General features: G+C 39.3%; 2 protein-coding genes across 3 annotated transcripts in view; both read left to right on the forward strand.

The window, feature by feature from the left end:
- The first annotated feature begins 1,242 nt into the window (after positions 1–1,242).
- FAM221A (family with sequence similarity 221 member A) lies at positions 1,243–10,706 on the forward strand. Of its 2 annotated transcripts, none has more exons than XM_068674197.1 (7): positions 1,243–1,401; positions 2,881–3,054; positions 3,522–3,712; positions 5,927–6,133; positions 6,884–6,994; positions 7,689–7,777; positions 9,077–10,706. In XM_068674197.1, exons 1-7 carry the CDS (start codon positions 1,301–1,303, stop codon positions 9,137–9,139), a joined length of 936 nt encoding a protein of 311 aa, XP_068530298.1. In that variant the 5' UTR covers positions 1,243–1,300; the 3' UTR covers positions 9,140–10,706. The 2 variants fall into 2 exon arrangements, with proteins under 2 accessions (XP_068530298.1, XP_068530299.1); XM_068674198.1 differs by lacking the exon at positions 1,243–1,401 and adding an exon at positions 1,478–1,699.
- Positions 10,707–12,164: 1,458 nt separating this feature from the next.
- Positions 12,165–16,412, forward strand: part of STK31 (serine/threonine kinase 31) — a 35,980-nt gene continuing 31,732 nt past the window's right edge. Inside the window, exons 1-6 of the mRNA XM_068674199.1 lie at positions 12,165–12,416; positions 12,622–12,713; positions 12,823–12,875; positions 14,117–14,215; positions 15,215–15,289; positions 15,973–16,131. Coding sequence (XP_068530300.1) covers positions 12,343–12,416; positions 12,622–12,713; positions 12,823–12,875; positions 14,117–14,215; positions 15,215–15,289; positions 15,973–16,131 — 552 coding nt within the window. The 5' untranslated portion in view covers positions 12,165–12,342. The remainder of the gene's footprint in view (positions 12,417–12,621; positions 12,714–12,822; positions 12,876–14,116; positions 14,216–15,214; positions 15,290–15,972; positions 16,132–16,412) is intronic.

Below are 16,412 nucleotides of genomic sequence, written 5' to 3' on the forward strand. Positions count from 1 at the left end.
GGCCACATCCACCTGCTCCACGTGGGCTCCTCCACCCATGGGGGGGCTGCAGCGTGGAGATCTGCTCCATGTGGGACCCATGGGCTGCAGGGGGACAGCCAGCTCCACCAGGGGCCTCTCTATTAAATATTTTAGAATGGATTTGTTTACAAAATTACCTCCTTTTACTCAAATTATAAATTAAAAAAGTTGGAATAGTGGAAAAGCACGGAGAAATGGTCACACATGTTAAAACCGTATTTTCAGAAATCTCCTTTCAGTAATCATTACACAAAGTCTGTAACTTCTTTGGTGTATAATTTTTGTCTAATAAACTGAAGACAAGAATTTTAAGTCAGGAAGAGAATTTAACATTTGAGATGGTACATATTTTTTTTTGCTAGCGTCTTTACCATTCATCCACTCATAAGGCTGTAAAAGCAAAGAACCCTTCTTACACAGTAGGACATTGAATGTCAAAGCGAAACCTGAAGAAAGATTTGTTTGTCCTTGAGCTTCTCTATTTAAAGCCTATTTTTCCCATTGTATCAGTCAATCAAATAAAATACCTCCTCTTCATAAACTTTGCAAAACCAAACAGATATTCCACAGCAAGGCTCGTCACCTGGCAATATTCAACTTGGCTGTAGCTAATCATTGCAGTTACAACCCACACCCTGTACTTCTACCCCTCATAACCTGAGTAATGCTATTGACTTTTATTATATTGTTTGAATATGGACTGAAAGACAAGTCATGCATGGATTTGTTAGCATTTCTTTCACACCACACAGTGCGTTTCCAGGATTTTCTCTTTGTTCACAGTGCATAACACCAGAATCAGAAGCCGACAGGGATGTATTTTGGCTGCAGCATGCAACTGGTTAAAATTGGTAAATCATGGTTGGTTAGTTTAGCTTGAGTGGGAATAAAAAGGTTAAATAACACTGACTGCTACTGGAGCCTGACCAACACCCACAAATTTCTCTGTTCCTCATGGGACTGATGTGATAGCAGTGGATTCTCCCCTGCTAGGAAGATGATGGCTGATAGTAGTAGGAGAGACCTAATGTTCATTTACAGGAAAAATGAGTAACTAAAATTGGAAATGCACGCTATTACTAGAGTCAAACAATTGCTGGTGATCACGTTATTATGGTTAATATTGCTGTTGTTAAAAATTTGTGCCTCTGAGCCAACGTGTATAAACTGATATATACCGCCTTGCACTGCGGGGAGAAGCAGTGATCATGGAAACCATCTTGTGTGGCAGCACTGGCGGGTTACATGGGCCCCAGGCAACCAACATCCCTCAGTGCAGATGTGTCTGCTGCAAGCAAGCGGAGATCACCAGGACGATGCTTCCCGAGGCACGCAGCGGGGATTTTGGTGCCAGCAGGGCAGCCACAGGGCGGTTGTGAGGTACGTGTGAGGGGACCCAAGGCGGGTTCCCTTCACTGGGGGTCCTGTGCTCGCCATCTTGAGCCTCGCCAAGGCTCTGTCACCGCCACCAACGACTACACCGGCGCTGAGGGGGCCGCAGGTGCCTCTGCCAGCAGTGCTGCGGGTGTCAGGCGCCCGCTGGTTCGTGCCGGGTGGCTGCGGGGGGCGGGAGGGCGGCGGAGCGCGCCCCGCCCGCGGGCGGCCCAACGGCGGCCCCGGCCATGGAGCGGCTGCGGGCGGAGGCGGCGGCGCTGGACGAGTACGCGGAGTACCGCAGGTGGGCGGCCGGGGGGAGCCGCGGCAGAGCCCGGCTGCTGAGGAGAGGGGGCCGGGCAGGCTCTGGCGGCCTCGCCGGCTGGAACTGGGCAGGGCAGTAATAACGCCGTGTCTCGCCGTGGTGTGGAGCGGGGCCAGGGGTGAGCTGCCGGCTGCCCGACCCGTGCCGGGGCTGCGGCGAGCCCTGAGGCTCCCCAGGGGCTGTGCTACCCCAACCGCCTGGGCACGCCTCCTGACGGCTTCAGCAGCAATAAACACAAACTCGTTACGCTGAAACGCGGCTGTTTAGCTGGAGAAAGCGTGCAATAAAGCATCGGAGCGGTGTTTTTTAGATGCGCAGCTACACGCCGAGTCAGGCAGGTGCCCACTTCCCTGACACGCAGGTGAGAGCGGTGTGCTGACACATCGCCCTGCTGTGCTGCCGTGATGTACAAATCCACACAGCACGGCCAAAGGATCGCTTATTTCATACACTCGAGTGCACCCAGCACATGGTAACTGAAATATTTACAGACATCAGTAAACTGTGCTGCAGCGTAGCTAGGTGTTGCAGTCAAGTATAATTTGCATTTTACAGGTTTTCCTTGTCTTCAGTAGTCTACGGAAATGCAGGGTTTGGATGTTGGTCCAGAGTCCCAGCTATTCGGGGACTGAATTGGGAAGCAGTGGTCATGCAAACAAATGGGCTTGGCAGAGGTGTGGGTGCAGCTCCAATTCCTTTGCAGAAACTCACGTGGTTTTCTTGCAAGCTAGAAGGTAGCTTAGGTGTATTGTTTGCTTCCTCGGTGCTGGCGTTTCCCAAATTACAGTTAAACATTCTTGCTCAGGCTCAATGAAGATTAGATAATTAATACAAGTCTGCAATACAGACTTGGGGGTAGATGGGTGAAGGGGCTTGCCAGACCACTCAAGAAGTTGCTCAAGCAGAGCAGGCTGATTACACAACCCTTGGTGCCGACTGCTTTTTCTGCAGGATAAAAAGCAGCTTCATAGTTTCATAGTTTATTATTTTTTCCTTGTGTTTTCCTCCTTTTGTTATATTACTAGAATAGTACTATGAAATACATGATTTTTTGCATTTACATTAAAAGTATTATTATGTATTATTTGAAAAAAAAAACAAAACACTTGAGAAACCTCTTTTTATTTCCTCTTTTTTTTCTTTTTTTAACATGCTTACAGAATTGTAGGTGATGATGATGGAGGAAAAATCTTTACTCCTGAGGAATATGAGGAGTACAAAAGAAAAGTGTTACCCATTCGGTTACAAAACAGGTTGTATGTGAGCTGGAGATCACCAACTGGCATGGACTGTAAGCTTGTTGGACCAGAGACACTGTGCTTTTGTACTCACCGGTAAGCTTCTTGTCTTTTTCTGCACTGATGTGTTTTTCTTAAATTAGGGAAATATAAAAATATTCCAGATTCAATGAAGTACAGCATAGACAAGTTATTTTAAGGTATAAAGGTTCAGAAAATCAGGTTTTAAGTAATAAGATTTTTTTTTAAAATCTAAATCTAAATAACCTTTTTCTGAAATCAGAACAATTTTGTAGTCTTCAATAAATTAATCTTTAAGGCATGAATTATTGTAGATCAGCTTGGTTCTGATAGTGTTATCAAAATGAAACATAAGGATCTGTAATCTTCATACAATGGATGTAAAAGCATCTGATATTCTGTATCTAAATAAAAATTAGTAAGTAGCAGTAATTAAGATAATTACAGATACTTCATCCCAGAACTTGTAAGCTAAGCCCTTCAGTTAGTTTTGTGATAAATACTAACAAGGTTATACAAGTTACTACTTTTGCCTGTTTTAGGTATAAACAACACAAAACGGACTACGAAGTGATTCCCAAGGACCGTCCTATTTGTGTGCCGTGTCGAGTGAGCCGCTGTCAGTGCCAGTCCTATCACTACGTTCCTCTAAACGGCACACAGCCCATCCGCTGTAGATGCAAACACTTTGCTGATCAGCACAGTGCAGCACCTGGATTTTCATGTAATTCTTGTAAGTTACACATCTTTACTGGTAAACTTAACCAGGAGCTGTATTCTCCCCAGAGTACTAGGTCTGCCCTCCGCTGTTAACTGATGCACGTTCTGATTTTTGCAGAAGGATGGGAGATAGGAGGGGTCTTTTCCTGCACAGCCTTTTGCACAGAAAGATCTAGAACATCCTTAGTTCTCCAATTTCTGTGAGGGACTGTAAACTTCCTCAGCGATTAGGTTAAGTACATGGGGAGTCTAACCACCTAAAATCAGGCAGTATGAAAACATGCCATTTGCATTGTGTCCCTTCCACTGCTGCATGCATCTGACTTTTTTGCCTGAATTTGGTAGCTTGAAAGAGAGAAGCGCTCATCTCTATTCCTCTTAGTGCCTGGTTGAATATAACATTAGGGTATTTTTCTCAACTCAGTAGGAAGTAGGGCACTGTTCCTAAATAGTACTATTGCTAACAGTCTAAGAAAGCAGTTCCCAAAAATGGTGATTGTGGGTCCAGAAATGCAAATGGCAATGAAATTTTAAGCAAAATGTTTGGTAGGCAGTAAGAGGGAGCTTTTTGCTTCACTTGATCGAGAGGCAGCAGTAATTATTAACCACTGAGATTAAATAATTCATAAAGATGTTTTTCTGTGAAACTTCAAATTATGCAAGCTGAAGATTTTTTGTTATAATTCTATAATATTAGTACATTTCTCTCATGAAGTCTGTTTAATGGGCACTGTAAAATAATAATAATCAGCTTTTGCTGGATGAGATGAGAATCATATCCCACAGAATAAACATAAAATATTTATATGACAGCCTTTCAAGAATTTTCTCTAGGTAATGCGTAAGGCTTAAATGCACCATTGGATGATTCAAACGGAACCCTCAGAACAAAACGTTTTTAATGATCATTTACATTATGCACTTTTTGTGGTGTTCCTCAAAAACACCAGGCACTTCTGAGAGCTTCAAAGATTATGCAAAGAAATGCCAAGACTTGCTTCAGTTTTGGACTTGTGTTGTTTTATTGTACTGGCACTAGTCTAGCCCAGTTGTCTAAATGTAATGTGGTAAATAAATTAGAGATGTAATATCAGTAACATTGAAAAAACACTGCTGTTGCACTTTATCTTATCTACTGTGTTCTGTATCAGAGTAAGAACTCAATTGCTAAGGAATGCCCCAAATGAAGTAAACAAACCTTTGACAATTTTAGGAATGTGATTCTTAAGCATATTATACAGGTCTTTAAAAAACAAAAAACAAACAAACAAAAACCTTCCTTGGTGCTCTGCAAAATGAGCTGTAACTGGGGTTGGTTAGAGGCACTTTGTAAATAGGTTTGTAATGTAGACTAATATGAACAATGAAACACTTGCAACTCTGCAATTTCTTTTTCACATCACTGCTCCAGCAGGGCTTTAGTAATGTTTAGTCTTAGCCATAGTTGGGGCAGATCTATTTCTGTACCCTGTCTTTCTGAATGTGACTTGCCATTTGTATAACCATTGCAGTTTTATCTAATGGCTATGCAAAACTTAAAAAAAAACAACAGAGAGAGACAGTCCAATGGTACTCCTGTGTAGCACCTCCTTTGCTGTTAGGTTCTGTTTCATACTGGGATAATTTTGCTAATTTTAAAATCTGTTTAAATTTGATGATTTTTATCATACATTGTGATGAGAAGTTTTCTGGCCATGCAGCATTGACACCTGCTGTGCCCAGTTGGAGATAATGCCACCAAAATGCTGGCAGCTTGTCTTTTCTACCCAGTGACAGATTTTTTTTGTTTTTATTTTTCATCAGAGGAGGGAAAGAGAAGGGTGTTACTAATGGCAGTGGACGCAAGTTGCAACATAAAAAGTCCAAATAAATATTAGGAAAGAAAAGTTCAATCCAAGGGTAGCCCAGCACTGGTCCATGCTGCCCAGAGAGGCTGTGAAATCTCCGTCTTTGGAGATTCTCAAAGCTTGACTGGATGAGACCCTGAGACTGCATGACCCTGTGATCTAATCCCCACATTCACGCCTTCTGTTTTATAATGCGTTTTTGTACTGGGATGAAATGAGGCTGTGAAAGGCTTCAGCAAAGAAAGCTGATTACTTTGCCCCAGATCTTGTACAAGTCTCCAGTTTTTGACAATATCAGTTTTGGGAAATACTGTTTTGTCTGCTATGAGGTACAAATTCCATTATCATCTCACTCATAACATTCATTATTTGTTAATTAGGTTCCAAGTGTTCGGGATTTCACAGTTGCTTTACCTGTGGATGTGGTCAGCCAACATATGCACATGAAACCGTTGTGGAAACTAAACAGGAGAGGTTAGCCCAAGGAAAGCCTGTGGGGCAGGACGTTCCTTACGCTGCTATGGGAGGACTGACTGGTTTTAGCTCACTAGCAGAAGGCTACATGAGGCTTGATGACAGCGGAATAGGTAAGTGCAGCTGACCTGAGATGAAATTTGATTTCTACAACTAGGTATTTTTGAAAAGTAGGCATTCAACATAGACTTTCAGAGTCTGAAGGTGAACTGGATCAATAAGAGTAAGACTTAAAGACAGATTTTTTTTTTCTTTTCCAGCTGTGACCATCCTGTCCAGTTTCCTGTATCTTTATAAAAAAAAAAATAATTAAAAAAATATCTATAATTTTGGTGTTCAGCACAGTAGCTTCTCATTGAACTGGAGCATATCTTTTAGAAAGAACACCGTAACTACTGTTTTCTCTTAATATTTTAATTTTTATTTACATTAATCCTTTAACCTAATACTGCCGAAGTCTTCCTCAATAAAGTCATAGATGAATAGCTGTTCAGGACAAAAACAAAAAAAAAAAAAGGAAAATCTCTCCTGCTCTAAGTTTTTGTGTCATGTAGTAATGAACTCATTTTATCCTGAGTGTTTTATTTATTATTTCCTTATACACACCATTTATTTCTCAAATTCTGATCTGCTTTCGTGGGTTTGAAGTTTAGAAACTATAGCATAGCAGTAGAAAGTAAAGAACCAAAGTTTTTAATTTCTTTTGAAGCTATTTTCTGTAGCATTTTTCTTAACTCATGTTTATTTGGTTTGCACAGAGTGTTCATAGGAATCTGTACCTTTGTTTTGACACCATCATGTATATTTTCAATGCACCTTGCAAAGTGATTTTTTTTTTTTTAATTCAACTCATTATTTAACAGGGGCTCCTTCTGCTGAACTTCTAGAATCCCCTGTAACCAGCATGGATCATCCATTTCTAAAAGCATTTGAGGGACCTTCTAGTTCTGCTCAAACCATCTCACAGATAGCAGGTGATAAATTAGTAGGATAATACTTCTTTCACCATAAAGATATCATATAAAATTATTTGGTTCTATTAATGACTTTTAATATGTTTAGGGATAAAAATTAAAGGTAAATATTAAAATGAGCGTTGAAGCCTAATTTAAAGATAGTATAATTCTCCTGTCCTAGAAGTGCTTAGAATAACTACGTTTTTACTGCTTATTATTTTGGTCACGATGTGCTTTTAAAGTAAAATATATATGTATTTAGTATTTTGTATCTTCCCTATTAATGGTGTCACTTATTTGTTGGATACATTTGTTTGTTTGTTTGTTTGTTTGTTTTAATTTCGATTCCTACTAGAAGCTCATATCTGAGTAGTACAGATTCAGTTCAATCCTGTGAAACTGCCTTCTGCTAGAAAGTCTTCTGCATGGAATTAGGGATCGGTTATGCTTACTTTATGTTTCTTATTTAGTGTAAATATTAAGCAATTAATATCACTGTTGAACTCCTTCAAGTCTGCGTATCATAGCTGCAGTCCTTAGAGTAAAGGGGATGGATGCTCTTTAGTTGCAGTTGCCACAGTTTGTTACTCGTCTATAAAGGTGTTTTACTACGTTACTACATCAATTCTGACTTCTCATTTTTAAATGTTTTCCAAAGTGTTTTCCAAATGTTAAAAATAGCTATTGGAATAGAGGGTTTTTTCCACTTCAGGTTGTTCTACTGCCACAATGCAAGTTTCTCATGAAGGGCGTTCAGAAGAAGATGACATGGCTTATTTTGAAAAACGTTACCAGGAACGGGCAAGTTACCACATTTACTGCTTAATTTAAATATATTTTCACAAAAAGATGGGCAACAAAGATGAACATATGATTTAAGTGGCATATAAATGCATTATATCATCTGTTCTCATCCTGAGAAAAACAAGCGCATTAAATGGAGATTTGAAATACAGTTATGTGCTATTTATTGTAGGTTTTTAGACGTCAGTTACTTTCTGGGATGGTATTTGCCTTAACTAGGCATATTTTTATTTCCTTAACTCTCTGTTACGTAAAAACAAAGTATTTTACTGTGTGAGAAAAACAAACAACAAAACAGACTCACTATAAGTCCCATGTAACATTTAGGGATGTGTGTTTACTATGTCACTTAAAAACTTTCTCATGCTTTTTTCCTTACTGTAGGAATGTCTGGGTAGTTGTGCTAAATCGGGTGCATCTTTCTTAGATGACCTGAATCACCCTCTCAGAGGTGCCTCTTCCAACGCACTGACTGTATTTTAACTTCAAATGCCCTGCACTTTCACCTAGACACTTAAATACCTATTTGTTCCCCACATTAGCTTCTTAGCTCCACCATCTTAGCTGGAAGCACGTTTTTACTGTTTATGAATTCTTTTGTAAAGAGATGTTGCAGAACTAACTAACTAACTTCTAAAAGCATAATTACTGTAACTCTTGCTCCTTGCAAAAAGGTGTGTTTGTTAATGAGAAAGCTGTGCTAATTTGTGAAATTTTAAATAATTTTCTTTATTTTGGAAATCATCTCAGAATGTGGTAAATTGTTGTAAATATAGAAAAAAGGCATCATTTCATAGGAGAAAACGTTACTGTTAAATCTAAATTACTAGAATTTTTCTCCCCCTAGGATTTTGGACATTGAGACATTGAGATAAAGGTTTAGCATCTAGCTCAGCTACAAACTTTCTTTGTGATTTTGTGCATGCTGGTTGGTCTTACTGTGTCTGTTACACATCTAGAATAAAACACCTTTAACTTTCATTGAGATAAAGATTAAACCATGAACATTTGTGAGGCACTTTGGCCTTGAGGGATACATAAATACCTTCACTGCCATTATCAGAGATAAAGGCAGCCTTGGTATGAAGAGGGGAGTAGTTGCAGGGCTATAGAAGTGCTCCTTTGTCACATGATGCAAAAGTGAGCAGTTCTGGGTTGGGCTAATAATAATCTGTAGCTCTCTCTATCTCATAAATTACTCTGGTAAATTTTTGACTGACTGTAGAGGTTTAATATTGCATTGTTAGTCTACTTGCAAATTAACTTGAACCACTGTTGTGTCTTTCTTTGTTACAGCTGAAAAAGGAGAAGGCTGCTAAACAAACAGAAAAAAGTCCAGTGAGATCAAAGAAGCCATGAGATTAATGAAGAAATACTGATTAGGTGCAACAGTGTCAATTGTTGTATTGAAGAGTGTTTTTCTCTGCACCTGCTTTTACTTCATTTCTTTATTTGGCTTTGTTCTATTGCTGAAATTGATTTTTAATTAACTTCTAATAAAATTGGCACTTTGATTAAAGAGTTTCTAGTCTCTGGAATTGTTATGTAGATACTCCTTTGAAAATGGAAAATCATATTTCCAGGTTTACTGAACTGTTTGTTATTTAAGTACAGAGAGCATAAGTACGTTTTAAAGTATTACATTGTAATAGGGTAAAGAAAATATATGTCAATTCTTAAACTTTTATGACGCCATTTATTTATAGAATCCTTGTATCTTTTTTTCATGGATTTTTAATGGTTGGGTTTGTTCTGTTAATATTGGCATTTTAATCTTAATATTTTTTTTCCATTTCTGTTGGTTTAATTTCTTTTGCATAAAATTCAAACGTACCTTTTGTCTGTCACACTTCTCTAGGCTCTGTTCTTGCCAATGTATAAGTAGTTGTTACACATGAAATTCTGTATGTCTGTAAAACTATTGTCACACGTACTTACTAGGTACTTTAAAGGGTTTTGCTGCCTGCTTTATCCCAGATTTCTATAGTGATTCTGTACCATTCTGGTGATTCTGTTTGTCTGATACTATTGTAACAGTGACTTCATTACAATGAACTTTTGAAAACATTACATGGAAATTTACATGCTATTTACTGCACATAAGCAAACAGTTATACATTATTTGATATAAACTTCCTTAGCAAACAGATTTTCTTTCATCATGTCTGATCCAATACAGAGTCCCTCAAGATGGAAGACATCCTTTTTATTTTCTTTGTACACATTCACAGCTCTGGCAGCAAATATTGTATTAAAGGTTGTGGGCATTTGTGTGAAAATGCAAAATTTGGCAACTTTGTGTGATGTTTTAAATCTGTGAAGCAGCATAGTACAGAGTGAGTGCCTGGCTGAGCCTGGCTTGGAATTAGGAGGCAAAAACAGTGCTAGGCTCCCTTGAAAACAGGAAAGTGCAAGTCAGTTTGTCCTTAAAAGTACTTGAAGATGTCTCTTGGATTGAAGACTTTCTAGGTGGTATGTGTGTACTGAGACTTTATAGCATGGGTTGGGAGAAACTTTAAAAGCTTTGATTCCCGTCAGAGAACTGATGCCACTGTGATGCCTCTATGTGCCTTATTGGCAGAGGAAATGAGGTGTGTTGAATGCATTTAGGTAACTTGCTTTTTTTGTTCAAATAGCAGCTGTGGGAAAGAAGGCAGGCTCTTGGTAGTTCACGCGGCTGATGGGAGTGCGAAGGGAATAAGGATTGCCCAAATTTAATCAGGAGTAGCAGTCATTTACCTTCACTTAACTCTGAACTATGCAGCCGTTCACTACCAGTGATGCCAATCAGAGAGATTGGTCTGTAATCTTAATTTAGATAAACAATACATCGAAGTGTATGCTGAATGTTTAAAAAGTACCTTTACCATTAAATTCAACACGGTTACATACTGCTTTATCTTAATAAATAAAAATACTAATTTGAGCTCCCTCTTCTGGTTTTAATAAGCAATTGTTTCTGTAGATGTACGTAGTCTCAAGCAAATGGGAATTTCACGGTAGAATTACAAGAAACCGAAAAACGGAGATTAAAATTTATAAAAAAAAAAAAAAAAAAAGTAAATATAGAAAAAATATTTTGATTTCAGTCGTCCAAGAGATTATTGCAAAGTAAACAGAGGACGCTTATTCCAATAATTTCATACTTATCCCCTATTTATTTCCACTTTTAGGAAATAACTTGTACTTTTATTAACTTTTAAAATTAAAAATACTTGCCAGTTTTAAATGCTTGCCTTCCCCAAATCCAGTCACACTAAACTATACTTCGGTCACCATGAACTGTTTTTTATTAAAGTTAATCTTTTAAAATCTTACTCAGTGCTTAAACATACTTAATGTTTCCATCTAAATGACACTACAAAATTAATACATTTATTTCATAATAACTCTTTGTAGCTGGAAAACCATTGAGAAAATATCATCTGCAATAAATATTGCTTAGGTGTTCTGACCACTTTTTACCCATGTTGATAACTTCTAAGTAAAAAAACATGGTTTGTTTTTAGAAGGCTTACTTTTGACTTCTTGGTACTACTTGTGTAGAACTTTTTTGCAGGATTTGTATTACTGATATGTGAAAAAATCGGTAGAATATATTTTAAAACATCGTTGGCTGTGAAAACTGGAGACAGAAGTCATGTCCTGAGTGTAATTTGCAGACTTAACCAGAGCTTCTCTTATTTAAAGTAACCAAACAGAAATTATCCTGAAAAATACCATTTTGAAAGATTGATATTGTAACCTCCAATTCCACTGAAAAATCTCTCTGTACTTCTATTAAAACAATATATATATATATATATAAATTTATATATATATATTTTGGTAAAAGAGACCAGATGCCAAAATGTTTGCCATTGCCATTGATCATTATATAAAGAGTTGTTTAACATGTAGTTGTTGGTGATCTGTTTTCTTGAGAGCAGCCATGAACTTTGAACATAACATCCTGGGATGGCTAAATTATCAGTTCATCTGTACAATTTGTGGGCAATATCTGCTGTTCAGCCAGACACATTAACCATTCCTGACTCTAATCCAAGAAATGTGGCACGAGAAAAATGTTTTTGGGGCTTTGTCACAGAGTGCTCTAAAATATTAAAGGGTAATTGCATGGGTCTTAGGCAACACTTATGCACTTTCCATGTTTTAAATAGTTGGCTTTCAGAGGAATTATTTGCCATTATAACATTCAAGAGTAGAGACCACATATTCATCTTCTGAAAAGACTTAGGCGTAACATGGCTATTCGTAGAAGTAAACACTGATCAGTGATCCCAGGGAAGGAGCTCCACCTGATGCTGCGCTCCCGATACTAGTTATAAAATGTGTGTCTTTCTCAGGTCTGGGAGGAAGGGCAGCGCGTAAATTGACAGCCAATTAACAGCACCAGCACAGAACCGCTTTGTCAAGCTGCCACACCTCTGATCAGCCCGGCCACCACAGCCCTTTAGGGCCCCCAAACGCCCCCGGGGGTGGACGAGGCACCCGGGCACCGCCCTACGCCCCCTCAGCGGGCCGGGGCCGCCATTTCACGGCCCGGGGCTGGCGGCGGGCGCATGCGCGGTGGCGGCGGAGGCACGTGCGGCCTCGGCAGGGCCCGGCCACCTCGGGTAGCGCCGGGCTGGGGGAGGTGGGGCTCTGCTCTGCGGCGCTTCCTCGCGGATTAAAAACCGCGTTTTTAGCAAAGAAAAGGGGCTCTGACGCGTTGGTGGCGCTGGTGGGGAGTTGGGGCAAGCGGTGGGAGAGCAGGAAGGGGTGGGGGGCGTGGTGGGGAGCGCTGGAGCAGGGTTTGGGGTTGCTCTGGGGTGTGGAGTCTCATTTTTGACCTGTGAAAGGCTCCGGGGCAGGGTCTGCGAGGAGCATCCCAAGGGGTGTGGTGGTGTCTCAGGACCTGCTGTCATGGATGGAGATGCAGAGTGCAGCAAAGGTAACGCGAGGTTTCTTTTAAAAACAAACAAACCAAAAACACCAACAGCATAATCTTACATTCAGGAGTAACTTAAATCTTCCTTACCGTTTCTTTTTTCTCCCTCAAGTTGAAGATGTTGTGGGCTGCCACGTTGAAGATGCCATAACGTTTTGGGCACAGGTGAATTTCAAGAGCTGCTTGGTTTTAACTCAAGTGCTTCATCTTATTTGCCCCCTATGGCGAGTTTCTGTGGAAGTGAGAACTGGTAGTGTTTGTCTTTAAAAAAAACATTAGTTTAGATCTCAGAATCCAAGTACTGTACTACTTTAAACTGAATTTGGCTACTTCGTCTTTCCTAAAGCATGAAAGGGAATTGCTTATCCATCCATTTGAATTGTAGCTGGATTTTCACATATACTTTGGGGTAGTGTGTGTGGGGGAAGAGTAGTTTTCATTAATTGATGTGGCAGAGAGAAGGGGAAATCTAGAAGGAGCCCCTAGGGTTGCCTTTTCTGTTTGGTCTGCTGGCTGTAGAGCTGTAACTCGTGTATGTTATGTGGCGCTGCCTAGCTTGGAGCCAGTCACAGGAGGTGCTGCCGTTTGCCTTATTGTTAATACGGATTAGGGCAGAGAGACCAAGCTTTGCTTGCTCTGCCTATATAACACCACATTTTTTATTAAAAAAAAAAAATTTTTTTTTTTTTTGTTTTTTTTAATTGAAATATAATAATCATGGTTCATTTTCCTTTGGGTTCATACCCTAGGATTCTGAGACTCAGTTACGGTGTCTTACTTAGCATTGTAAGGTGTGAAAGTTAAGAGTGGGCTTTTGAGGACAACAGAATATTTACTTGCATTAGTGCTTTGTTTCCTGCTCTGAGCTCTGGATTCTTTGCTTTGAATTGCAAGTAGGATGACATCTAATAAATGTCATGTTACTGGAACTGACAGTCTTACAGCGAGTGGTTCAGATAACAAGTTGTAATGGGAAAGAATCTGTTGCTTTTTAGCTGAACCAAGCCCAAGTTTTGCAAATCAGGAAAATGAGGGGTATGCCAAAGCTGATGTCTTCTAGTATTATGAAGGAAAAGAACACCAAACACATACTAAAATTTGCGAGGCAGGATTGATAAATAAGATCTGCATACTTCCTGCGAATCAGGTCATTAAACTGTTAAAAATGTTCCTGTGAACTATTTCTCTGAGTATGTTACCTGCCTCTCATTCATTTATTTTTGGAAGAAAATGAGAGCAGGCTTGCAAATTCAACTAAAATCATGAAGATCGAAAGCTTAAGGTGGGGCGTTACTTGTCTCAACAGCAGTGCAACTGTTTTGATTTAATTTTTGGCTGTTGTAAGCCATCAAGCAGCTATTAAAAGTGACAGTTAATAACTCAAGCCCTCTCTCCACACTTCTTAGGGTATCAGTAGATGTAATGACCTCTTGAAATTAAGTTGTGCGCTGGCAGAAGCTTGTCCTCGGGCTAATGCAATTTTTGGCAAGCCTGATTTTAGCAAGGTACGTAGGCTGAGTGTGTGCAGAGTTTGTTTTCTGCCTGAATGTAAAAGCTTTAATTTTGTGCAGCTATTTTCTCTGGTATTTTCTTGATCTTTAATTATGTTGTGGGTCATATTCTGTAAAATATTTAAGAACTGCTGGCTTTCCTAAAGAAAATGCTTGGTTTGTGCGAGCAAGTCTTATTTCTTTCTGCACTCCAGACTTCAGTTAAATTATGGAGACATATATAATTAAATATAACATTTCTTGTAGTGTTTTGTGAGTGGTTTTATATAAAATGTTGAATTCTCGTGTTATCTAGCGTATGTTATGGGTTATCTTTAACTAGAGAGCGCTGCTTTTTCAGATACATGATTTGTTGTTCCATCTCAAAATTGTGGGAGATCCTATGAAAACCTGTAGTATTTAGCAGGCTAAGCAAAGTGCTCTTAAGAAGACCTCATATAACTGCTACTAAATATGTTAAGCTAAGCCTGCAAAGAGTGGTAGTAACTTCCGTATTTGTGTGAACTTCTGATGGCCTACTGCAAAATATGGTTTAAATAAGACTTTATCTTTGAACTGTTTGTGTGCAGGTAAATGACCTTCTGTATTCCTCTTGAAAAGGAAGAAAACGCATCAACAGTAAACTCAGCACATTTGTGGGGTTCCTGACATGTACCTTTGTTTGGCTTACTAAGCTGGCAATGCCAGTAAAATTTTGTAGCTATACATTTGTAGAAAAATGCATACATGAACATGCTGTGCAAAATATTGATATTTTTCACGTTATAAGGTATTCTTCACATTATTGTTTGTGGAGTAGAGGAGTATATTTTTGAAGCAGCTAGCATATGCTGTTGTGAGAGATAGGTTACCATACATTACTTTGTTTTCATGCTGCTGTTGGGAGAATTTTAGAAGTGTGAAAACGAGATTTGTTATGTATTATGAATATCATCTTGAGGTATGCTTATGTTTTCAGAATGCAATTCCTGATCTTATTTTCCTAATTTTCAGATTTATGGTGGGTGTTTTTCTGAAGACAGATGTTGGTACAGATGTATGGTACAGCAAGTGATCAACAATGAAAAGGCAGGAAATATATTTTTACTGTTGTTATTTGTTTATCAGCTCTCCATGCAGGAGGATGGAAATAAATGCAACTCATCCCTCTTTGTTTTAACCTTGCTGTCTGAGTAAATTTTAAAAACAGTGAATATGCATGTATGACGCAGATTAAAGTGACCTGTAGTTTTGGAAGTTGCTGATAGGAGTACTGACAAAACATGACATAGTTGCAAAGTGCCATTTGTATGTCTTGAAAAAGATTCACAAGTGATAGTTAATTGTGTTAAGCAATGCTCTTTAATTTCAGACTTCTGAGATGTGAAAATAGCAGCCTTTGTGTGACATGTTAGCACTGATGCAAATGCACTGAAAGGGTTGCTCATCAGTTTCAGGTGACTGACACAGACGGCTAATAGTTCCTATTTAAAATGATAATTCCTGAACACGCTGGTTGGTTTGCAAACATTAGATTGCCTGAAAGATTCTGTTTTTAGGCAGATGCCAAGTTGTGTGTTCTTTCTGACTTCGTTTCCTTTCTCTGAAGGGTATGCTAGGCTTAGTATAGAGGGTTCTGGTCTCTGCCTCAAATGTAGTACTTGCATTGTGCACGTTTGTTAAAATGCTTATATTTTAGCTTTCACCACACGTTTCTGTAGGAGGTTCGTGTTGTAGCCTCTGCTTATTTACATTTTATATTGTTGTTGCAGTGTCAGGTATTATACATCGACTATGGAAATTCAGAGGTTCTTAATAGATCAGAAATAGTTGAAATCCCAGCAAGCTTACAATGTCCGAGCGTTGCCAAGAAGTACAGGCTGTGGGGACTGCGGATACCAGCTGACCAGAACTTAAACACGTTTGACCAGGTGAGTGACAGGTTTTGAAGCATTGAGATGATGTGCCTTGTAATAGATGATGCCAGATACCAGCATGCTGTCACCAGGAGGAGTTCTTGAGGAGACAGGGGTTTAACCATGATAGCAGGGCATGCTGTGAAGCGCTGCCTGATCTCTTGCCCTGATCGTATTCCAAAAACGAAAAGCGTTTTGTTAAAAATCAGTTCAGAATGTGCTGGGAGGTGACCTTAGAATATGCTTTTACAGTTTTGCAGGCTCAGGAGCTGATGCCAACAGAACTGATAAAAGCT

The sequence above is a fragment of the Anas acuta genome, chromosome 2 (genome assembly GCF_963932015.1).
Source record: "Anas acuta chromosome 2, bAnaAcu1.1, whole genome shotgun sequence".
Lineage (NCBI taxonomy): Eukaryota > Metazoa > Chordata > Aves > Anseriformes > Anatidae > Anas > Anas acuta.